This window comes from Ursus americanus, chromosome 6, assembly GCF_024610735.1.
Source record: "Ursus americanus isolate L20-20 chromosome 6, mUrsAme1.1.p, whole genome shotgun sequence".
In the NCBI taxonomy this organism is placed as follows: Eukaryota; Metazoa; Chordata; class Mammalia; order Carnivora; family Ursidae; genus Ursus; species Ursus americanus.
In genome coordinates this window covers 15,631,540-15,656,085 of record NC_142132.1, presented here as the reverse complement: position 1 = coordinate 15,656,085, position 24,546 = coordinate 15,631,540, and the positions used below count along the sequence as shown (strand labels likewise).

Sequence of the window (24,546 nt, the reverse complement as noted above, 5' to 3'; positions counted from 1 at the left end):
GCCATTCTAGTAGGTGGGTTTGTTTTCTGTTTCACTTTGTTGCCTAAGTCACCCAAGACCCTCTTCTACACCCTTACTGAGGATGGCTGAGTGGCCAAGCTGCAGAATTGCCTGCACTAAGTTTCTAGGTAGTGATAAGGATGATGGATGCCAGTTTTTTGTGATGGGCATCGTTTTTTGAAGGTTTGCTTCAGAATGGCTGGGATACACTTATGATTTCAGATTTTAAGGATTTATTAATTCGAGTGATATTACAGTCCTTTCAGTTTTGGATATAAATATATCATATCTCAAGATTTTTCTTGTGTGAGATTTTTCTTCTCGAAGTTCAACTTTAGTTACTTAAAGTTTTCTTAGATGCCCTAGTTACTTTCGATGCATGGATTTTAAGCCCAAGCTTAAGCTTTAAGGACTTTTTCTCAGAATCCCTGAAACTCGTTCAGAAGGACACAGCCATCGATGAGAAGCAGAGAAAATTTGTGGACATATGTATGCTGATGGTGAGATGTACTTTGTTTACTTGACTTCAGAGAAACATTTATATTTAGACCTCACCTCGAAGAACACCCTTCAGAATCGGTGGCATGTCGGCTATAACGCACCCGTTTTAAAGCACATACTTCTCCACAGCCTGAGGTGGTGCCTACCACCTCTCTGTTTTCTCAAGACTATTCGGAAGCTTTGAATGCGGTTGTTACAGTCTCCCTGGCATTGGATCATTGAAATGCATTTTATTTTCTCCTGGCCAATAAGCTCCTTGAGGACAAGGACTCTGTTTCATTAATCTTTGGGTTTCCACAGCTTCTCTGGTATCCAGTATAATGTATAATAACTGCTTAATTAACACTTAGTGAATGAATCTTTAGAGAAACGCACCTATATTACTTCTCAGTGCAGAGAGTAACGAAAGTACTTTGCAGTTCTCAGGCGTGTATCCCCTGAAATCTAGTCTCTCTCTCCATGTATATTCGCTACTGTGTGCGTCTACTGTGGCTTAAGTGCCCGTGGTCAATGAGTTAGGAACAGTCTTTGCCCTAAAGGAGTTCATAGTCTGGTGACAAGAGTAAGGCTAATATTCAGGCTGCAGTCTGAGGTAGAGTATGGTGAATATCGTTAAAAAGGATTCAAAGTAAATGTGCCCTAAGTCTTCCTAGGACGAAGAGATTGCGTCTGCTCTAGGTTGCTGGGACAGACTTCATGGACGAGGTTATCTTTGATTTGATTCCTGATAGATGTTCAGATAAGAATGGGTGAACATACGTAAGGGATTGAAGATACAGAGTTTGTGGTGTGTTTATGAAACAGGATAATTAGGATATGTGATAAGAAAAGGGCCTGGAGAGATGGTCTAGGAAGGGTCAAAGCCTTTGAATGGCAGGATGAAGAATTCGAACATACTGGGGAGCCACCGAAGATTTTTGAGCAGGGATGCTATTACGTGATGGTGTCTGTACCTTAAGTCAGTTTGGTGGCAGCATCTTGTACAGTGGATTCCTTTGAGAGGAAAAAGACAAGCCGAGGAAAGGAACTTGGAAGCTGAGGGAGTAGCCCTGACGAGAAGGGGCAAGGACTGCAAGGTGGAAGCAGGGGCATGGAATGAGGTGAATACATTCGGGAGAGGCCAGGGGTAGACTGTGTGTGGGCTTGTGTGGAAGCAAGAGAAGGGATGATGAGCGCTTGGATCTCTGAACCAGGAAGGCTGTCGCTCACAGAAAGAAGGGAGCCCTGAGGGAGCCTATGTTGAGGGGAAGATGGTGATTACGGTTCTGATGTTTTGAGTCCGCCCGGTATCGCGCTGGAGATAATTGGCAGGCATTTGGTCTTACAAATCTGTGATTTGTGAGAGAAGTCTGGGTTCAGGAGATTTGGGGGTCCTGTGTATAAATGTGCTATGGCTATCATTAAAACCCCTAGAGAAGAAAGGGAACAGTTTCAGTAAGAACCAAAGTGTAAGAGAAGGCGACAGTTCCTCATCACTAGGGAGCTTTTTAAAAATGCAGATTCCACCTCGACGTTGCACACCTGTCATCAATATAACATGGTCAGCTATACTTCAGTAATATAAATAAATTAAAATCCGGATTCCTTAGTTCCACCTCCAGGTGGTCTCATTCAGCAGGTCTGGGTGGGACCCGGGAATCTGCATTTTCCTCAAGACCCAGAGAAGACCGTGACGCCAACAGACTTGAGTTACCCTTTGAGAAACACTCGTCTAAGGAGTGAATGCTCTTCTAAGATTATTCTTCCCTTTGCCATTCTTACCTGAGATACCATTTCCAACAATATTATCAGTATTTTAGATGGAATCGAGCGTTTACATTCATAAGGACTGGGATATGCAACTGATTTTATAGGAAGTTGGGAAGCTGGAGTATTCGTGTAGTTTTACAGAGTTGTTTTCTTTTAACATGTGCTGTGGGCTCAGTTTCTCAAGAAGATTGGTCCAAACTATAACTGTAATAAAAGTGATCTATAATAACTAGAATATAACTTTGGAAATTGAACTTGGAATTCATTCAGTACTGAATACACCTCTGTGATGGGTGAAACACGGTGAGAGGCCCTTGAGGAGAAGCTGGTTCATGATGACTTCTAACCTGTGTGTGTGATTTGATTTTTGCTCTTGGGTTCAAATGAAAGCAAAACACTTTTCCCCTGAAAGTAATGATTTGCTTTGGTTACGATTCTTTTTTTTTTTTTTTTTAAGATTTTATTTATTTGAGAGAGAGAGCACACACCAGCAGGGGGAGGGAGAGGGAGAACCAGATTTCCCGCTGAGCAGGGAGTCCGGCACGGGCCTCGATCCCAGGACCCCAAGATCATGACCTGAGCCGAAGGCAGACACTTAACTGACTGAGCTACCCAGGTGCCCCCGCTTCAGTTAAGATTCTGTGTGTGTGCATGTGTGTCTGTGTGTGTGTGTGTGTGTGTGTGTGTGTGTATTAGGGAGGTGGGGCCAACATTCCAAGTAAATCTTTTCTCATCAAGAACACTAATAAAAAGGTCCTGAGAGTACTGAGTTCTTTTTATAAAGCAGAGGTACAAGGGAAACAGAAAAATCATTTTAGAAAACTGATCTTAGAAGAATCAGCATCGAGGCTATGTATTTTCAGTAGCCCAGTGATAAAGAGACAATTAATTCCAAGTGAAACCTCCTGAATCTTTTTCCCCCACTCACATCAGTTGTTTTTAGCAGTAGTCATACAGTTATCATTAATACTGTTCATTGCTTATGATCATGGTCAACCGTTTTGTATTTAGTGTAAAGAGTGTTATAAGTGCCTGGGCAATTTGAAAAGATCTTAAAACACGGCTTGTTGACGTCTGAGTATTTTCATTTGTCATAACACTTTTATCTATTGCTACATTGGCTAGACACTGAACGTGAATTATAGAAAAACCGAAAAAAATATGTTTTCTGTTTTCTGCGTCTTTTGGTACGAATCTTACGGAACATGTATTCTGTTTCAGAATAAGTTGAAATCATTGGCTTCCAAAGGCACAGCAGATGTAATTTCAGAAGACTCGTTGAGCGGTCAGGATTCCTTGTCAGCAGACACGGGACAGCCCTGTCAGCCGGAGGAACTGTCTGGTGCCGTGGGGCTGGGGCACACAGAGTTGGAAGACGGGCCCCCTCAGCAGACAGATGAGCTGTCCACGAGCTTGGACAACCTCGCTGTCACCCCACTGCCAGAGGCCACAGTTGTTCGTCCAAACCAGGATTACAACTTAGTGAATTCCTTGTTAAATCTCACTAGAAGCCCCGTGAGTCTGCCTTCCTCTTCCCCGCTAACCTGATCACAGTTACGTGCATTCGAAATAGAAAAAAAGAGTCTATTCTTCTTTTAGTGTGAAACATTCAGTCTTCTTAAGTTGAATTTTTTCCAAACAACTGGACATGTATCTAATTCAAGAATTGAAGGGGTCTGTGCTTTTTCCCTCAGGATGGCCGAATAGCTGTGAAAGCCTGCGAGGGCCTGATGCTGTTGGTCAGTTTGCCGGAGCCCGCGGCTGCCAAGTGCCTCACGCAGAGCACTTGCTTGTGCGAACTGCTGACAGACAGGCTCGCCTCCCTGTACAAGGCCCTACCTCAGTCCGTGGACCCGCTGGATATTGAAACGGTGGAGGCAATTAACTGGGGGTAAGAACCAGTACTTGTGTTTTCCCGGAGATGCGACTTCTTACACCTGTGCTTGTAAATTTGCTTCTATTTTGCAGTGACATAAATCTTCGGTTTTGGAAAATGTGACATTACTTGTGATCATTAAATGGGATGATTTTCTGAGGCTCGTTTTAAATTTATTACCAGTCAGGGCGAACTGGTAGGAGAACAATCAGGCTGTTACATAGTGAAGCTATTTTTCCATTATAGTGAGCAATTAAGACCTTAATTACATTAAAACCAATAACTTTGTCTGATTTTTTTTTTTTTTTTAATTCCTGAAAGAAGGAACATCCTTTTACAAATATGCCTCTCGGGCAGTCTCATGTTTTGTGGCCTGCATGTATGGACCCTCCCCTCCTGCCTGTTCTTCTCCCCTCTCTACCCATCCTTTGGGGCTCCCCCGATTCTCATAGGAAAATATGAATATCGCAGAACATGTATAAGTTTATAAGCAGCATGAGGAAAAGTACCCCAAATCCCATCATCTATAAGTTGCCTAATGTTTTAGTATAATAACCTGTTAGAATTTTTCCGTGCATTGTTAACTCTTCCTGGGTTTTTACTAGTCTTTTTCCACCTGACATTCTGCCAACATCGGCAGGGCAGACCCACTGGTTAACTTTACTCCTGTACCGTGTTTTAAGGCGGGAAGAGAAGCAGACCACTTGTTTCTTTTTGCACACCCTCCTTTACCTTCCTTTTCTTCATCCCAGCGGCTCCCACACTTTGTTCTCAGCCCGTGGTCAGATTTACAGCGGCAGCATGAGGAGCTGTCTGTGGTTTTTCTCTGCAGTTCCATTCTGTGTTAGTCTCTCTCTTCCCGCATAATGAGTGAGAGTTATTTGCAACTTTTATTTGAAAGGTTTTCTCTTCTCCTTGGCTTTCTTTTATAAAACCTGCTTCTGGTGGTCATCCAGCACTGCCGGTATACATATGTCTTACTGCGTAAGTTCCTTCACGGGCCGTCATTGTCCCATATGTGCTGAACTGGATTAACACTTTGGGATTACTCTGGACTAAGCATTTCTTCTACGTCCTACAGCTTGGACTCCTATAGTCATAAAGAAGATGCTTCAGCATTTCCAGGAAAGCGAGCCTTAATTTCATTTCTTTCCTGGTTTGATTATTGTGATCAACTCATAAAGGAAGCACAAAAGGTTTGATTCTTTTTTGTTACTTATTGATAATTTTATAATGTAAATGGCTATTATGTAAAATTTCCTCCCTTTATATCCCCGAATATATCTTAAGTGTCTTAGGATAGATAGCACAGTCAGTAAAAATAAATACAACCAAATAAAACAAAAAAACGTGTATATGTGTGTGTGTGTGTGTGTGTGTGTGTGTGTGTGTGTGTGTATTACAACTCTGGAATAAATCACGGTTCAAGTTCTGCCCTTATATTTCTTTAAGTATTACAATAGAAAGCTCCATAAGGTGACACTGGCCTCCCTCCGTTTCTCCTCTTTGGGGAGATGTTACTACTATAAGGGGATTAGGATAATATTTTTGTCCTGTTCATCTTGTTCTTGGAAATTTAGATAAAATGTAAAGGACCCAGTGGCTAACATCTAATCTAGGTTTATATGCCATCAAGCATCTCAATAGGCAAGTTTGTTTTTCCACATTAATTCAAATGGAGAGTGCAAACTGACTTATTGATGTTTAAAAGAAAAAAATTAAAAACCGTTTTGTACTTAGTGTGGAAAGTGTTATAAATGCCTGGGCAATTTTAAAACAAAATTAGAAGATGAGCTCTTTTTTCCATTAAGAAAAGAAAAAGACAACAATGCTCCTTCTGTATTCTAGACCGCTGCTGTTGCTCTTGCCAAAGCTGTTCATGAAAGATTTTTTATCGGAGTTATGGAACCTCAGTTGATGCAAACGTGAGTGGCTTTTTTCCTTAAAAGACAGAGAATTGCTATTTCATGTTATTTTCCCCACTAATGACCCGTTTGTTATGCCCAGTTCTGAGATGGGTATTCTGACATCAACTGCTCTGCTCCATCGCATTGTTCGGCAAGTAACCTCTGACGTTTTGCTTCAAGAAATGGTGTTTTTTATCCTTGGAGAACAGAGGGAACCGGAAACTCTGGCAGATATTAGCAGACACCCTTTAAGGCATAGGTTAATAGAACATTGTGATCACATATCTGATGAGGTAAGCTATGTAAGATTTAGACTGGGGCTTTGAAATGTGATTTTAATGTACTCGTGATGTTTTGAATGTAGCTTCTTTCTTGATGTGGCTTTACAATCGAAAGCATGACTTACAGGATGGCACGAAGAATCATTTATTCAGAGATGTTTTTCAGTTAGCTTTATCATTTTGGTTTCAGATAAGCATAATGACATTAAGAATGTTTGAACATCTTTTACAAAAACCCAACGAGCACATTCTTTACAACTTGGTCCTAAGAAATCTCGAAGAAAGAAATTATACCGAGTATAAGCCTGTGTGTCCAGAAGATAAAGATGTGGTGGAGAATGGATTGATAGCAGGAGCCGTGTAAGTTCCCACCCCGCCCTACAAGCTTAGCATTTCCTGCAGAATTGTCATTTTCTCTCTCCTCCTACTTCTTTCCCTTATTCATAAAAAAATGCCTCTAACAGTTACAAGATTTTTGAAAATAACATTTAGCTGCCATGATATCACCATCCCTTTAAATCATAAGTGGTATTCATTAAATGGGACAAAATCAATATATACTTGTGTTTGATATTTGTATAAAATGTTAATTTCCCTATAAAATGTAATTCTTTAATTCTTTCATTAGCAAAATCATGTAATGTTTTCTAAGAACATGGCAGAGAATCTTCTGGTTTAGAAAATGTAATAAAATGTTGTCTTTTTATACATCATTAAATTAAACGTAGAGATCTGGAAGAAGACCCATTATTTACTGACATTTCGCCTGATAACACTCTGTCAAATCAAGAGTGGCTTAGTTCTTCACCCCCTGCTACTCCAGACCACCCCAAAAATGATGGGAAAACTGAAGTCCATAAAATTGTAAATAGGTGAGTTGCCATATAAATTTGACTTACATCTCTTTTGCTTGTTTTTATAACCCATAATAGCTCTGTTCTTAGATTGTTACGGAGATATGTTGTAAATTCAATCTTCTCTTCTTTAATCTGAAGATTATATCAGCTTTTTGTCATGTTAATATAGCAAGTGACAGTCTAGGGGCAATAATCGATAGCAAAAGAGGAAAGCTCTACTTAACATACGAACAAAAACGGGTAATAGTGGTTAAATAAACCTTCAGATGGCCTTCCTTTTTTTTAACGTAAGTCGTTCCTAGTTGGGACAACATGGAGAATGTCCAGTTTGACAAATTGCACTTCTTAGTCTTGTACTCACGTGTGCTGAGCGTGGGGCCATTCTCTTTGGAACTTGTGGTTTTACTTCTTTTTTTTTTTTTAAAGTGCCCTCTCTCTGGTGATGTTCTCGGTCTTCCTTCACAGTGTGGTCACTGATGTGCCTGCTTCTGGCAGGTGACTTCAGAGAAATTGCATGTGGCTCAAGATGCAAAATTAGGTGCATAAAGATCTTCAGTTCAATTACTTAACAGCCGGTTTCCTGACATTAACAGAGAGCGTGGCAATCTGTCATTGTGCTGAGAAATGAAAGATCGTTTTAGGCTTACTTCTACTTTAAGTGGAATGAATGATTAGGAAATAAAACTTTTGAGATATGAAAGAATGATCAATCAGTAGAACTGATTCAAGATTAAGTACTTAAGAATGTATCATTTTATTTTTCAAGTTTCCATTCTCGTCAACACTTGGCTAAACTGAAGATATCACTCGATAGTTTAAGGTATAAAGACACTGAATTGTGGGAGTATTTCTGTTACTGACTATGGCTTTTCTCATTTAAGTTTTCTCTGTCTGGTACCCGATGAAGCAAAATCTTCCTATCATGTCGAGGGCACTGGATATGACACCTACCTCCGAGATGCTCATAGGCAGGTAAGCGAAGTAGTTAATTTTTGGAAATGAAATCTCATGAGTGCACACACACACACTTTGTCCCATTGCCCACAGTCATTTCTCCAAAGGTTTCTCTCCAAAGGTTTCCCTCCACAAGACCTGAACTCCCTCTTGCTACTTTAACTTCAGGCAGGTGACCTTACTTTGCCTTTTACTGACTGTCTCTGTCTCAAGATTTCTTTATGCTTGTTCCCTTCCCTCTTTCCCCTTCTCCTGAGTCTCCCTCCCCATCTCTCCCCTTCCCTTATGTCTCCCTCCCCACCTCTGCCCTTCCTCTGTGTCTCCCTCCCCACCTCACCCTTTCCCCTGTGTCTCCCTCCCCACCTTTCCCCTTCCCCTGTCTCCCTCTCTCTTCTTCTTCCCTTTCTTTTCTTTCTTTCTATACTTTAAATTATATCTACCTCCCCATCCTTTTCCCTACTGATCCAAAACATAACTTCTACATGATTCTACCCACCATCCACCCTTGCTCCCAGTCCACAGGCATTGCCTTGCCCCGTCTCCACCTCTTTTCTCACCTGAACAGTTATGTACAAGTGCCTCGCTCCCTCACTCCCTGCGCTCCCTATTCCCTGCCTGCCCAGCTTGCTACCTCCCTGATAGGACTCTCTCAAAGGTCTCCTCTGAAGTATTAACCTAAATGGCCTTCTTGAGGTCTTCTTTCCTCTCTCTAGCATTTTACAGAATTCCCAATTTTAAAATGTCTCAAGTCAGAAAAATGCACATTTAATTTTCATCGAAATCCTTGAGATTGACGTGTACTGTTCTGTGTAATTAATTTGCACGTGCCTGCAGCACGAATGCAAGTCCAGATGACCGCACGCGTGACTACAGTAATTGTGTAGCTACTGCCTTCAGGGACGAGAGTGGAGGCAAGACGAGTGGTACCGATCTCAGGAGTAGCAACTGGATTTTTAAGCTGTGCTTATTCTTTGTAAAGTTTCATTTCCATTTTCTAAAAATGCAGTTATTATGGATTGTTTCAGAAATATTAGAAGACAGGAGGGATAAAAAATATTTAAACTACAACTTTCTAGGTGAGAATTTCAGATGCGTTAGTGGGAAAATGCTTTATTAAATATTGGGGTGTGTGTTAGGATAGAAAACTGTCTACTGAAACCCAAATCGTTTAAAACTCACAAAATACTGGAGAGGCTGGCTTTTTGATTGTTTTAAATATGTTTTACTTTTAAAAGCTGAAGTTAGTGCTTCATGGTGAGAGTATGATTTGTTTTAATTTCAGGTAATGTCCAAACTAGAGAGGTCAGAGTAATGTCGCTTTATTGGATAAGGGGAATCTGAAAAGGGAAAGAATGGGGAAGAAAACTGTGCTCTAAATTTCTTTTGTTTAAACTCAGATAAATTATATATTGGGGAAGACTTTTCAAATCTGTTTTTATTATGTGAGATCTTCTTCTGCTTATCAAAATCCATGTTGTTTATCCCAGTGGTAAACAGTGTGGCGAAGGACCGATTTCTTATTATTTCCCATCTGTCACAGACCAACACTTGGGTAAAATATAATAAAAATGAATTACTAGAAAGATGAAAACAAAACAAAACACCAGCCCTGATTATTTTATTAGATTCAACGGACATAAAATTTGCTTAGTTAAGTGCAGTCTAGGTTCTGCCTGCTGACTCAGTTTTGTGTTCCTCTCATGCAAGGGCATTGAGCGGTTTGCAGAGCCCACGCCCCACGCAGCACGGATTTCTCCTGCGCCGGGCCGTGTGGTGGAAGTTCGGCGTAGGAAAGCCAAGGCCGCCTTCTCAGACAAAGTGCATCTGTTCATCTATTTGCATGTAACATTTTCAGATAGACTGGAAAATGTGGCTAGGGCTTACTTTACTTTTTAAATTTTCTCTAAGGCTGTTATAAAAATAAGTAGAGTTAAATTCCCCTAAAGGAAGACTCGTGCATATTTTTTCTGGAGCATATGTTGGTACTGGTGGTTATCAGCTTACCTGTGCCTCGAGTTAGCCTGGTACCTGAGTCCCTCGCTCTCCCTCCGGCCGCTGCCCACGGAACAGACGCTCGGCACTCCGGTGCATTCTTATATGCCTGTTTGAGGAAGTCATTTCTGTTTAATCTCGATTTGTTCTGGTTTGTTCTTTAATGATGCAATTGCTCTTCCCTAGTTCCGGGACTACTGTGCTGTCTGCTTAAGATGGGAGTGGCCTGGGTCTCCAAAAGCATTGGAAAAGTGCAATTTAGAAGCTACTTTCTTCGAAGGGCATTTTCTGAAAGTTTTATTTGACAGAATGGGAAGAATTCTCGATCAGGTAATAAGCTTTAAAATACCAATTTTCGCATTATTTTGTTAACCATTCACTATGGGTTCGTCGCAAGTCTTAGTTTAGATCTTTAATAAAGTAGTTTTGTTTTCTTAGTTTTTCCACCAGATGACTTTTTCGTAAAGCTTGATTGCCAGCGGGTGGTGTGTTTCTGATGCATTCGTTATGTTTAGAACCCTTTATTTAGCCTGATGGCTGTTACAGAATCATATATTTTACTTCTCATTACAGACCATTGTCTTAACCTTCACACATTTTGGAGGTGATTAGAATGCTTTTCTTGTATGACGTAGAAAGCCCTTTTTTTTTAATAGTACAGTTAATACAGATACCGATTGAGTCAACCTTGTAAAGTTCAATTCAGAGGACCTTAAATGTCATTTCAAATTGAATCCCTAGCACTCTGGTCTTATTAAAATGACAGAACGATATTAGATGAATCTGCTTCTTCAGACAAAGAACTTATGAATGATACTCATTTTCATAAGGGGGAGGTGAAATGAAAAAGGTGAATGTACTTATTCCAAGGTAGATAAAAAGCACCATCAGCTGCTGTGTTGCTGTCTGTGTGTATCTGGCCCTCAGGAGAAATGAATTTGGGATTACAGAACCCCTCCCTCCCTCCCTCTCTCCCTGACAAATGAACAAAGTGAGGATAGAGCTTTGAAATGCTTTACACCCTGGGACACACGCTTGAAATAAAACCACCTGGCATAATACTTGCCTCAACATAGAAATTGACCTAACCAATTTGGAATTAATTTAAAATTGTATATTAAAGTACTTGTTCTTTTTTAGCATTTTAGTTAAATATTTATGTGAGCATAGGGAGTTCTAAAAGAAATTTACTCCCTAAGCAGGCTGTCTTCAATACCCAGAAAGCCAAATAAAGAAATTATAATTTAAGAAGTATTTCACGGGGCTAGACTTCAGTCAGTACTGTTTCTGGGAGTAATCAGTAAAGAGATAGAGTAAGTCCTTTTTTCTTTTAACCTCTTACTAGCAGGTGCTGTATTTCTCGTGTTTGGTTGGTTGGTTGGTAAGTGCAGCTCTTGGAGGCAGTATGCCATATACATCGGCTGTGGGAGCCCCCGGGTCGCGGGGTTCGGCAGTTCGTTGTGTGCTTTGTGCCGTCGGTTTGCTAAGCTTCATTTGAATCTGGGATATTTTGTCCTGTAGTTTGCGGAGTGCTGACATAAGAGGGTACTGGGAAGCAGAATATCCTGCAACGCTTTAAAGCGCCTTTTATTTCAGCAGCTAGCACGTCACAGCCCGCTCTCCTGTCACCTTCTGGTCATACCGTGTCAGTGAGGAATCCCGAGTTGCAGTTAATGCGACTTACAGCTGGTTCGGTACAGGCCCCAGCCTCAAACCTTTGGTCTTAAAACCCTTGATTTTCCAAGCTTTTTTTGGTAAGAACGTTGCGTAATCAGATCTCAGAGATAGTCATGAGTCCTGGTGTGCTAAGCGTGCCTGGTTTCGTTTCATTTTCTTTCTTTTCTGAGTGTGTTTTGTTGAGGATGACGTTTGCTTGGTATAGAAACAGGGTCAGGGTAACCAGCCTGGGATTAAACATTTACTACAGTTAATGAGTGACGTAGCTCGTGGCCTGTATGTCTGATTGAGAAATTATGACCCACGCGTTCATAATTCATACTGTTGTGTTGTCACGATGTTAATTTTTCTAAAATACCTTGTAACACCAACATTTAGTGTTATTTGTGATGATTTTATAAAGATAGTGAAATGCTGAGGCCCATAAGCAGAATGTAAAGAGCACCAGGAGAAATGTAGGGGGGTAGGTTCACCTTCTCTGCCCCGACAGGGGAGAGCGTGACCTCGGGCAACTGCACCACCGGTCACGTTTTCTTCATGTTAAGATGACGCTGGTACTACTCGCCATAACCTCCTACTTAGATTTTCTTGGAAGAATTAAATGAAGAAAACAATTCAAAATACTTTAAAAAATACAAACTCCTGTTAAGTACAGGAGTTTTTAGAAATTTCAGAGGCTATTATATTAAATTTTGATGTAATATGAATAAATCATATTGTTTTAGCTATCTAAATTAGGCTCTTAGGGGAAGGCTTGAGTTTGCTGGTGACGTTGGTATGTTTTTTTTTTTCCCCCTCAGTCATCAGTATACTTTTAATTCAAAGTTGATTGTCCTAAAATCCAGGCCTTGTATTTAGTGTGAGCTCAAAGGTGGGCCAAGTCCAGTTGATACGTCAGAAAAATCTGGTTAGCTTTCATTTCAGGTGAATACTGTATGTAAAGTAGAAAATAAAGAGATCCAAAATAATATAAACACTGTTAACCCAAGAAAGAGTTATTCATATTAAAGAAAAAAGGCCAACTTGTTTTAAAGTTATTACCATTATGAAGTAGAGACCATTTCAGGGATAGGACAATTTCTGTGTAGTTGAAATTTGTTTTCATTTTCACGTTAAAATATCATCTGAGTCAGCCTTAAATTTCTCAAACAACCAAGGACATAGATTCTTGTTCAAATAAAGCTAAAAACCAAAGGAACACCCTGTAAAGAAAATACAAAGTTTAAGTGGCTACTTACATTCTTGCTGAAAGCCAAATTCTGTTGACTTATTTCAGTTCCTGTAAATGGCAGAATATAGTGACCTAAAAATCTGAACTGCCAGAAATCCAGTCACATACAAAATTGTACTAAAGTTGTATTTTAAGGGATTTTGTTCACGTGCTTTACCTAATGCATTCTTCTTGAAGATTGTTAAAAATGTTTCCTTTGTGCCTAAAATACAACTTCATCTGAATTCGTTGTTATGAAGTGAGTCCTGGAGGCTGTATTCTGTTGCACATATTATCAAGTTGGTGAATATGCTCTTCAAATTATCCTTCCACAGGAATAGCATCTCCTTTCACCTGTCTTCCTTGAGGCTCGATTGTGAATAAGAGTGACTTAGGGATAGTTTTTCTTCTTTCAGAAAATCTGTGTTCACGAATTTCATGGTAAAAAAACAAAAACAAACCAACAAAACCCTGTTGGACTTCTAACACGGGACTTGGTCTCTCCGTGTAGCGGCACCTCGCTATCCTCTGGCCCGTGCCCTAGCATTTGGTGTCCTCCGAATGGCCAGATGTTCGCTTCTTAATTGGTGTTCATTATATCAAGGGTTTCTTTTTATTTTTTAAGATAAGGGTCTGTGGTGAACGTTCACTCCTCCCGATTCCCTTTTCTCTTCCCCAGGCTCAGCATGGGCTCCTCACTCGCCCCCAGCCCTCCCACGGAAGTCAGTTTTGTCTCAGCCACTCAGTTTCCTTTGGCTGCTTAGAAGAAAGCTGGAAGGATTGAGATTTCTGTTGAAAGTTCTAGGCACGCTAACAGCAACTGTTTTTGTACAGTGTGCCTTTTGCTTTGATTTTGATGTAGTCTGTAAAGCATCTCCAAGCCTCTTTCTATGTGGAGTAAACAGATTAAAAATAAAAAAACTAGAATTCAAACAAAATGGTGATACGACATACAAAAAAATGTATGAGGAATTGTAGCCAGATGTGTAAGTGTTTTGGGAGAATTAATGTTCTTGCCGTAAATGAGATGATCCTTGTCTCTAATCACCATTTTGAACCTTTTCATTCACCGTGAGCCATGTGATGATTATTTCTATCCCCAAGTACTCTCCTTCTGCCGAGAAGGTTCTGTGATCTCTCTGACTTTATTTTATTGTATACATGCTCTTGATAACTGGCAGTAGTTGAATAATCTAAGAGATGAAAAATATCCTTTCTAAAATTAGACTACCATATTTTAAAAGATCTTAATACCTTCCCTTCTATCTTTGGTCTTATATTCAGTGTGTCCTATGTTGCTGTTCTTAATGTTACATATGACACTTTAGTGGGTTTTGATGACCCGTGGAACACTTTCCTTAGTTAGAACATCCTGCATAAAACAGAAACATTATGACTATGTTATATATTTGTTTTTCTATATATCTATATGCATGCTTTTTTTTTCTCCTAAGTTTTAGCACTGTGATATATGTACTTTGACTAAGATGGTGAGAGCCAACTTAGTTATCGATGTGCTTGTTGCAGAAGACCATGTGGAGGGAGGAATAAGATGGAATATTTTCCTTTCCTGAAAAACAAATTAAAGTGGTAAATGAAGTGCTCAGGTGTCTGCATTATAAATGATGTCACATGTCTTTCTTTTTTTACCTCTCCATAGCCATATGATGTAAATTTACAAGTCACCTCCGTGTTATCTAGACTTTCTCTCTTCCCCCATCCACACATACACGAGTACCTTTTGGATCCTTATGTGAACCTTGCTTCTGGCTGTAGATCCCTCTTCTCTGTCATCGTCAGGGTGAGTTCTTAGTTTTGTTCTCTAGGATTGATAAAACCTGTGATAAACATGTCCATTAACATTACCATCGTATGTGCTTAGTGTTATGTAATGGGAAATACTATTTATAGACTGTCAAGAAGTCATTATTTTCCTAAAGTCCTGTGGAGAAAAAAAAGAAAAATTCATTTTTTTAAATGGTAACGTTTACATTTTAAGGAGCAGGTGTGAGTCCTTTGCCAAAGATGGTTACGTGAATAGTGAAGGGTGACATTCTTCATTTAGTAATAGGAAGTTGAGTATTTTTTTTTTAATCCTGAAAATCCCCGTGTAGATTTCAGGAGCGCAGTTCGTTTTGTCTCCGATGCAGGTTGTCGGAGACCTGATGGTCCGAATCCAGCGTATTCCAGACTTTACTCCCAAGCTTCTGTTAGTCAGAAAGCGATTGCTTGGCTTGGAACCTGAAGGCCCTATGTAAGCCCGTGTTTTACGTGTTTTTTATCTAAAAAATTCACCAAAACTTGATGAAGTGATAGTATCTTGAATTGACTTACTGCCTGCTTTCCTTTCCTAGCATTGACCACATCACACTGCTCGAGGGCGTGATCGTGCTGGAAGAGTTCTGTAAGGAGCTTGCGGCAATTGCATTCGTGAAATACCATGCTTCCTCCACGCCGTAAATAGCGCCCTCCAAGTAACTAAGGGAGTAGAACTGTAGTACACATTTCATCAAAAAAGACTCTGCTTCGCCCAGCTGAGAGGATAAAAAGCCTTTTTAAATGAAGTACTGCTGTAAACTGGACAGGACCATTAAGAACACACGGAATGGACGCTTCTAGTAAAATGCTGTATAATGTTGTTTTCATTGGCTTTACCATAATGGTTCTGTATGTAAGATTGCACATCCTTGAATCCAGGATACAATCAAAGGAACTTCAGGAAATAAGCATTTCTAATGCCTGTGTGAAAAGCTGCAAAATTTCTAATGTCATGACTTTGATGATATTTCTGTTATTTTAATATCCTTTTAGGTAGCAAGGCATTTTGACATTCTCTGGGACTCAAATGCTTATATTCTTTTGGATTAATAAGTAGCAAAGAAAAAAACTAATTTTATAACTTTTTAAGGTCAGAATTCTTATCAAACAAAATATGAAAAAAAAACTGTAAATGAGAAAAAATACAATTCAGAAACCATCAAGTGAGTTAATAGGAGATAGAAATGTGTAGAGCACCATTAACTTTCTTCAGCTTTTCTAAGAAGAACAATTTAATATGACAAAGAAGTTCTTGATTAATATATATTTTTTAAAGAAACGTTCTTTTACTCTTTTGTGCACACAGCCATGTCAGTGATTGATTTTCACGTATGGGTCCCAGTCTATTTAAACTGTGTCATTTTTGCAACGATGTTGAACTTGTGCTCGCCATTGGTAATGTTTGCTAAAATAGTATTTTTTTAAGCTAATGAACATATATTGGGTTGAGAACCTTTTTTTCCTTCTGTCTGTCCCTCTCTGAAAGTTGCTTTATAAAAATTGCTTTATAATATGATTTCTTATTGAAATGCATGGTAGTGTCTGGGGGAGCTGATAACTCTTAGGGAGCAATCAAAATGCCAATGGCCTCTGCAGTGTTTACAGTTTTGTTTTGTTTTGTTCATTTTGTTCAGTCTTCTGTTTTAAATGATTCTGAAGAGATTTAAAAAGAAAACCAGTCCTGTTTACATGTTAAGGAATTTGGGTAGATTGGGTCTAGATGAAGGACTGTGTGTGGTGGTTCAGCAAAGCTTCTCCTTGATTTACAGAATGCTGTTGGCTGATCCACTGTCTAGCCTTCCTTTAAGTGATGCTTGCCACTCACATGTTGCTCTTAAGCTTTCTTCTTCCTCTCCTCCTCCACCTCCTCCTCTTTCTGTTGAAACATTAAGCAGCAGCACTTTGCGCTTTCCCTTTGCATTTACTGATACTGGGGGGAGGAGCGGACTCTCAGAATTTCCAGCTCAGAGGGTGTGAGCAGTTGTTTTATGTAGCATGTTTGCAGCTGTACGTCCTGTGGCACATGCATAGAAGCGTGTTTTACACCTTCTGCTAACTTTGTTGTATTTGTTTTTCTGACTTATAGTTCATTTTGGCTTTTTATTAAGAACAAAATAGCGAAAGATGATGAATATTCATGGCTCCAGCATGCTTACCAACGTTACGACTGCATTTCTAATGTAATGCACATCTTTGTTAGCTCAGTCTAAGCACATTTATTAAGCAGAACAAGGAAAAAAACAAAAGTGGGAGATGGTTACTTTGCGCGTGATTTTCTTCAAATGATTTTTAATGATGGAAAAGCATTGTTCAGTGCTCTGTATTTATTGATCAGCCCACGCAAGAAACACTGCAACATTTCCATTTTGAGACATAGTTGTGGTCTACTTTGATGTAGGTTTATTTAAAATAAGGCATTAAGAGATATTAGATATTTCTTAATGTTTTTGTAGTGCTCAATGGGTGTATTAGCAATATTACCTCTCAAGCCAAATACTATTTTATCCTTGATTTCACAATGGGACCTTATAGCTAATACATGACACCAAGCTCAGAAAAGCTTTAACTTTTATATTTTTGTGTGTGTATGCTGCTTCTTAAAACATAATTATTTTCCTAAGTTATTGTAATGCTTTTGATCTGTCATCAGCTAAAGCTTAAGGTATAAGTTGTTTCTCTTCTAAGCTTCTCTCTTTCTTTCTTTCTTCTTCCTGTTTAGTTCAGACAGACCTAGAGCCCGCACAAGTTCTCACAGTGAGTTGGATTTGTCAGTGAAACAATGTGCTACATTACTAGTCTTTTTTGTACTGTCTTGTGAAAGCTGAATATTTCTGTTACTCAGTACTTGCAAAAACAGTGACTCAAGTGCACTGTGTTGGGTGGAAAGTACCACCTTAACAACTGATTGCCATAGCAAGTTCCAAGCCGAATTCTAGCCCTGCTTCACATCAGTATAAATAGGTATGCACATTTTTTTAACTTTCTCTCTAACAGTATAGTCTTTGACTTTATTTTTAGTAATGAGCCACATTCTTTACTTGATAGAACTCAGATTTGTCCTCAGCCAATTATCATTGTAGTACTCACATTATAACTGTGTAATGTTTTCATAATGTATCTGTCTGTGCAATATGGAAGCTATGAGAGGATTCATAGCCCTTTGGTTTAATTGTACATTATTATGTATGTACATGTGTATATATATATGTGTGTATATATATATATATATAAAAGGACCAAAATCCTTAGCTTGCTTACACTGTTGCTAGTGTAAAGTTGTTACACTTAATTTTACGGGGCACAAATTATGGAATTACTTCATAATTCATGGTAACATATTTCCATAAATTATCGCTTTAATATACAATTTCCATTTAATTATGAGGTTCACAGGTATTGACAAAAGTTGTAGTAAAGTGCTAAAACCACAAATTATATGGCAGTTATATTTTGGGTTGTACGATTAATCAAAATATGCATGTCATTGTGACACTTGGTATGTTAAAACATGATAGATAATCATATTTCTGGGCCCTGTAAAATAGTGTTACTGTAATACTCTGGCCTCCTGCCTTGTTTACATTAAACAAAGGATATTTGGTAAATTTTTCTATTGAACATTGTGTAGGTTACTGACAGTATTACCAAGGCCAGAATTCTTGGGCCATCTGTGAAGAAGAACTCTTCCTGATGGCGATTGTGTACCTACTCTCTCTTCAAAAGGAGGTTGTGATTAAGTTCAACTTTTTGTGCTAATGATGCATGCAGGACTAAGAGGGATAATCTAAAAATAAATAATGTAATTTAAGCAAAGTGTCTTATATTTTTATAGAATTCTACCTGAAAACATTTTATTCACTGGTAAGTCTAAAACAGTAATTCATCACGCACAGCAGGATGTGGTGCACATCAGGGTGCCTGGCCAGCTCCGTGGGTGCAGCTATGCGACTCTTGATTGGAAGGTTGTGGGTTCAAGCCCCCACATTGGGTATGCAACTTAAAAAAAAAAAAAAAAAGGTATGACACACAACAATTCATGGGTCACTATAGCATTGATTCCAGGGAGAGAACAAGAAGGAATAGAATCAGGATATTTGTGGACGGAAAATGTACAGCTTGAAAAATCCCCCTGAGCAAGCCTCATTGTACACCCTCGACCCCACTCCTTAATAATCACATCCTTAAAGGAAGGAGCGTTTATACATGTCTTAGAACAACAATTCGTTATAAGAGTTATTTCGTAACATATTTGTAACACAGATAAAAACTGTTTTCTTTAACGGACACGTAAGACAATTAGACTCTAGGCTTATTCCGCTCATTTGAATATTTGCCAAACTGCCCTAATGGAACCTGAAAGAAACATATAATACACGGCACAGCCAGGGAGAGAAAGAAACATAATCACTAATCCCACCTACCCAGGATCTTTCCAGCCACTGTTACTCAAAATAGTTTTAGAAGGACTTAAAGAGGAGAACAGGTTCAAAGGATGTAGGGAGGGAGGTTTAGACATTGAGGAGTTGAAATTACCCTTCTTGCCTCGAGATGCCAAAAAAGAAAACTGCATTTTAGGGAGGTGTCATCAGACCCCTAGTCCCAAAACCTGTTCAGGCTGCTATTCATTAAGAAATTTGCAGTGTTTCATCTGGAAAACTAGTTATCGCAAGGAAAATTTTAAGAATTGACCTAAAATTGTTAAAGTCGAAATTTTGTGAGTTAAAAGTTATACCTCTTTCTCAAAAAACAAAACCAAACAAACAAACAGACCCAAACGAAACAAACAAGCCAGCAGAAGCACTGGGTGACAGATGGATGCTGAAGGATCCATGGATAGAAGAAATGGAATAGGTTTTAGTTGGTCTTACCCAGTTAGGAAGGCGGTTGCTCATGGGCCCAGCTCCTAGGAGACGGGCTTTTCATTGTACTTGGTCTGTACCTGACCGTGCGTGTCAGGGAGCCCCACCGAAGCCGGTATCATGTACACTCCCTGTTCAGGGTTTGACTGCCGTGTGCATCAGAGGGTTTTCTGTGTTATAATAGCGTTTCTAAATGTGTCAAAAATATGCCATCAAAAACAAAACAATAATTTGATTATTCCACAAATAGTTACTGAGAACTTGGGATGAGCCAGTTTTTAACGTGCTGGGAAAACAAGAAGCAGTTTCTGCCCTCAAGAAGTCACAGCCACAGGTGAGGCCGGTTCAGTGTGCTGACACAAATTCCAGCCCGTGCTGGTGAATGCTGTTGCACCCAAGTGTTGTGAGAACACGGGGAGCAAGAAGTAGTGTTAACCCTTGAACAACACCAGGGTGTCAGGGAGGTTCATCCCACCCCCCACCATGAAGTCAAAAAATCTGTATATAATGTAACAAAAAATTGTCAACAGATATTTTCTGTGTTATGTGTATTATGTACTGTACTCTCACAGTAAAGTAAGCTAGAGAAAAACTGTTATTAAGAAAATCATAAGAGAGGGGCGCCTGGGTGGCACAGTGGTTAAGCGTCTGCCTTCGGCTCAGGGCGTGATCCCGGCGTTGTGGGATCGAGCCCCACATCAGGCTCCTCTGCTATGAGCCTGCTTCTTCCTCTCCCACTCCCCCTGCTTGTGTTCCCTCTCTCGCTGGCTGTCTCTATCTCTGTCAAATAAATAAATAAAATCTTTAAAAAAAAAAAGAAAAGAAAATCATAAGAGAAATACATTTTCTTTTCTTTTTTTTTTTTTAAGATTTTATTTATTTGATAGAGAGAGAGATAGCTAGCGAGAGAGAGAACACAAGCATGGGGAGTGGGAGAGGAAGAAGCAGGCTCCTAGCAGAGAAGCCCGATGCGGGGCTCCATCCCAGAACGCTGGGATCACGCCCTAAGCCAAAGGCAGACGCTTAACGACTGAGCCACCCAGGTGCCCCGAGAAATACATTTTCAATCATGTGCTACAGCCAAAAAATTTGCAAGTGGATGTGTGCTGTTTAAACCTGTGTTGTTCAAGGGTCAACTGTAGTGTTTTACCTAACGGGAAAATCTAAAACTCAAGTCTTGACTGAATTACATTCTTACTTGGAACTAGAGATACGCTGCATATTTCGAGAAGCCATAACCATAAAGTCAAGTCAGCGAGAGATGGAACACGGTTCTGTATCCTGTTACATTCACCACAATTAACTGTTTTGTTTCACATTCTTCATTCTGAGGTTGGTATAAAGCACCAGCCCAAACAATTGTGCTTTGGGGCCCATATTTTCTCAGTTGGTGAATAGTAGTAAACTGTTCTGATTTAAATGATCTCTTTTTACAGTTACATAGAAGGCGAGAAGTCAACTGAAATCCTAAAACCACAAGGTTGAAGTAGGCTTTAAAAATGACTGGAACATGAGGCATAAGATTTGGTTTAGTAAAATATTCATAGCACCAAACTTTTCTCCTTGCTTCATCTCAATGCGCCCTTGACCACCATTCTTTATTGCGGCACAAGGTGGCTGCATATCCAGTTGGGACCCAGCTGGAGTTGACGGAGACAGGAGAGGTGAATTCAGAAGCCACAGGCTGGATGGGAGATGGCTGGAATGTCTAAACCTCCACAGGTTCTCATTTCATAACTCCCAGTCCTGAAATTTAAGGCTGAGGTCAAGCCTCAAGGCAGGACAACCTAGGGGTCATCCCTGTCAGGGAGCAAAATGAAGAGACCTGACATGTTTCCCTTCCTACCCTCAGTCATCTGGACGTAGCCTCAAGGAATTACCTAGTCTCCCAAGGGTGAATCTGAGAAATTGAAGGAAATTCAGTATGTTTTATAGTTTTATATTTTGATCTTGCTCTTCACTCTAATTAGACTAGTCAATAGTCAACCAGCAGAAATTCGCTTTTTAAAAGGGGAGGGGAGGTAATAATTCTCTTGACTCTCTCTCTTTTTTTTTTCAGGTTTTATTTATTTGAGAGAGAGAGCATGAGTGGGGGAGGAGTAAAAGGAGAGGGACAAGTAGTCTGCACGCTGAGCACAAAGCCCAATGCGGGGCTCAATCCCACAACCCTGAGATCATGACCTGATCCGAAATCAAGAGTCGGCCGCTCAACCTACTGAGCAACCCAGGTGCCCCAAATTCTCTTGGTGACTAACCAAATCCTGACATGAAAGGGGACCCAGTAGGACTGCCAGAAGCTCAAGCACTACCATGGGTTACTTTGCTTTCGTTTGAGGAGGTGAGGGCAAGGAAAGAAGGAAGACATCCATTGACGTTTATAGCTGTTAGTTTCCTAATGGTACTCATGTTGTTAGGTGCATTAATTTGCATGGTGATCATTCTGTTAATTCTTAACAAAACGTTTAATTCCAATAATGTGCCAAGGGCTTCAGGGATAATATTCAGGTTAGAGAATCCAAGCAAGCCAAGAACACATCCTGGGTCTAACAGACCACTGTTTCTCAAAACACATCTTTTAGGTTGAGAACTACAACCAGAGTTGCACGCTTGAAGAGCTAGACGTGGTTCAGAAAAAAAGAAAGCAGATGACACGCCCAGCCCGTGAGAATAGAGAAGACAAAGCAAAGGCATCTCCAAGCCTGTTACTGCCTCGGGCCTATAATTTATGAGTAAGGAATCATAAAATCAATTTCACTGTAATGCAGACGGATGAGATGGCATACAAATTCACTATAGTCTGGATGAAGTTATATTTCAAAGCCCTGAAGATGAGATTCATTTATGTAATAACACGAGAAATGTATTTCTCATGCCACTCACAAATGGAATAGCATGTTGGGTTTTAATTGATTAGACTTCCCCAGAGAACCATGTACTGAAGATTTCTAGAGGGAAACAAATTAGCCATTCCTTAAACATTATTCTTCCATGTTTAAAATATGCCTTCCTTCTTAAATCTCTTTATCCTGTAGCTCTACATTGTTGAATGTAGCAAGTCACAGAGCATTTTATGGTTCTAAAATCTTTGTTTGGCTGTTTCAATTATTACAGTGTCCTGCAATCTTTATTTCCATTCTGTTTTAGAAATGATTAGACAATAGATCATCTATTTCTTAAGTTTAATTGGTGGTGGGCTACCACAGAAATGGAAATTGAGGAGAAAACATGTACTTTTAGGATATAAATATTAACCCAATAGTCCATGTACCTTTGGACTCCTTGATGATAAACAGGTTCCGTTCTATAAAGAGTTGCATTATCCCTAAAATGATCCAATGTGATGCAGCTACAAGTAAACCTTTCCCTGAAAATACTGTTGGCAAGAGCACATGACTCATTGGAAGTTGGGTTCAAAACCACATCCTAAAAATAATAAGAGCCATAAATGCAAATGTATGTAGCAATTTCTAAGTGTTTTTCTTTGGAATTTGACATTGAAATAAAAATAATTTTGCATGGTTCTTAAAGGTTGGAGTGTTTTCATGGATAGCATATAATATAATTGATATTCATTGAGTTGGGTATTTCAAAGAAAAAGCTGATATATATCTTGCCAAGTAGTGTTGCTCATTTATTGTCATTTTTAATTCAATAGAAAGAAAAAGACAAGGTAAGTGTAATTAATTTGACATAAATAATTCTGGGCTGAGCATTTCACTATCAACACCATTTTGAGGCCAGTATGAAAAGTTCTTTGTCCTCATAGAGTATGCCACTGCTATACTTTCTGATACAAGCATATTGTATCTTGGTCTTTCCTCCAGTAAGTTCTGTGATCACGCATTCGGCTAATGCCATTAAGTCCTTAGAACAGAGAGCCTCACTAGTGGCCTTTTTTGGTTAAGAAAGATGTTGGACAGATGTAAATGCTGAGTTTTTCTACTGGTGTCTGGATTATATTTGGAAAGACCTTGCAAGTTTCTCAGACTCTGCATTATATATAAATGCTACAGAAATCCCCACATCACCATGGAAGCTGATCCCTGACACTTACCATGATTAAAAAAGAAGAAAGTATTTAACAGGGGTAGGTAAGCTGCCCTCATTACTTCTATTCATCAGACCGCTGTTGACAGGGGGCTACCCCACTTATACCAAGGCAGAGCTCTGCGTTCCTGATAGAACTTTCCAGAATGATCCTGCTTGGAGTGGAAAAATATTTTTAGCTAGATACATAAAACACTATAATCAAGTGCTACGTTCATAAATGTTGAGGTCTGAGGTCCAAAATAGATTGTTTGTCCCAGGATTATAGTAACATCATCCATGAAGCTCAACCAATGTTTACTAAAATCCTGTCTGGCTACGACAAGAGGACGGAATTTCAAGAAAGTGCCTCTCTTTGAGAGGTTTGCTTTTTGAAGTAGTGGTTGATAAGGCAAGTTCTGTGCAGGTTATCAAGCTCTTGTCCCTCAGTTCCAAATCCACTCTTCTATACTGTTTTACGATGCTGCGCTAGGATCCCACAAACTAGATTTCTCCTTTACCCACTGGTTTTCTACTAGGTTTTGTCGATAGGAGTTTCTACAGGGAGGAGGGGAAACAGGAAGAGGGGAGGAGGAACTTCTATCTTTGAGTTTGCTTGCTGTTCCTGACCTGTCACCTCAGCACTGGGTTCAGCCCCTGTATGCTTTAAGCTCCTCCAGACGCAGCGTGGCAGCTCCCCCCTTGGAGGCCCGAGCCTCAGCTTTCTAGAGCCTTCTTCCACGCTACCAAGCCTATAACCACTGCCTCTTCCCTTCGCTGTCTCAGCCCCAGGTTCCTGCTTCCTGGGTTAGTATTAATGGGTGAACTCAGTGAATGAC

The 24,546-nt window shown here is 39.7% G+C and overlaps 1 protein-coding gene across 1 annotated transcript in view; it reads left to right on the top strand.

The window, feature by feature from the left end:
* The window catches only part of FHIP2A (FHF complex subunit HOOK interacting protein 2A), a 38,833-nt gene extending 15,631 nt beyond the window's left edge, over positions 1 to 23,202 (top strand). Inside the window, exons 6-17 of the mRNA XM_045803213.2 lie at positions 3,472 to 3,765; positions 3,945 to 4,141; positions 5,208 to 5,322; positions 5,975 to 6,051; positions 6,134 to 6,326; positions 6,505 to 6,674; positions 7,043 to 7,186; positions 8,053 to 8,143; positions 10,304 to 10,447; positions 14,665 to 14,805; positions 15,155 to 15,258; positions 15,359 to 23,202. Coding sequence (XP_045659169.1) covers positions 3,472 to 3,765; positions 3,945 to 4,141; positions 5,208 to 5,322; positions 5,975 to 6,051; positions 6,134 to 6,326; positions 6,505 to 6,674; positions 7,043 to 7,186; positions 8,053 to 8,143; positions 10,304 to 10,447; positions 14,665 to 14,805; positions 15,155 to 15,258; positions 15,359 to 15,464 — 1,776 coding nt within the window. The 3' untranslated portion in view covers positions 15,465 to 23,202. The remainder of the gene's footprint in view (positions 1 to 3,471; positions 3,766 to 3,944; positions 4,142 to 5,207; positions 5,323 to 5,974; positions 6,052 to 6,133; positions 6,327 to 6,504; positions 6,675 to 7,042; positions 7,187 to 8,052; positions 8,144 to 10,303; positions 10,448 to 14,664; positions 14,806 to 15,154; positions 15,259 to 15,358) is intronic.
* The last annotated feature ends 1,344 nt before the right edge of the window (positions 23,203 to 24,546 follow it).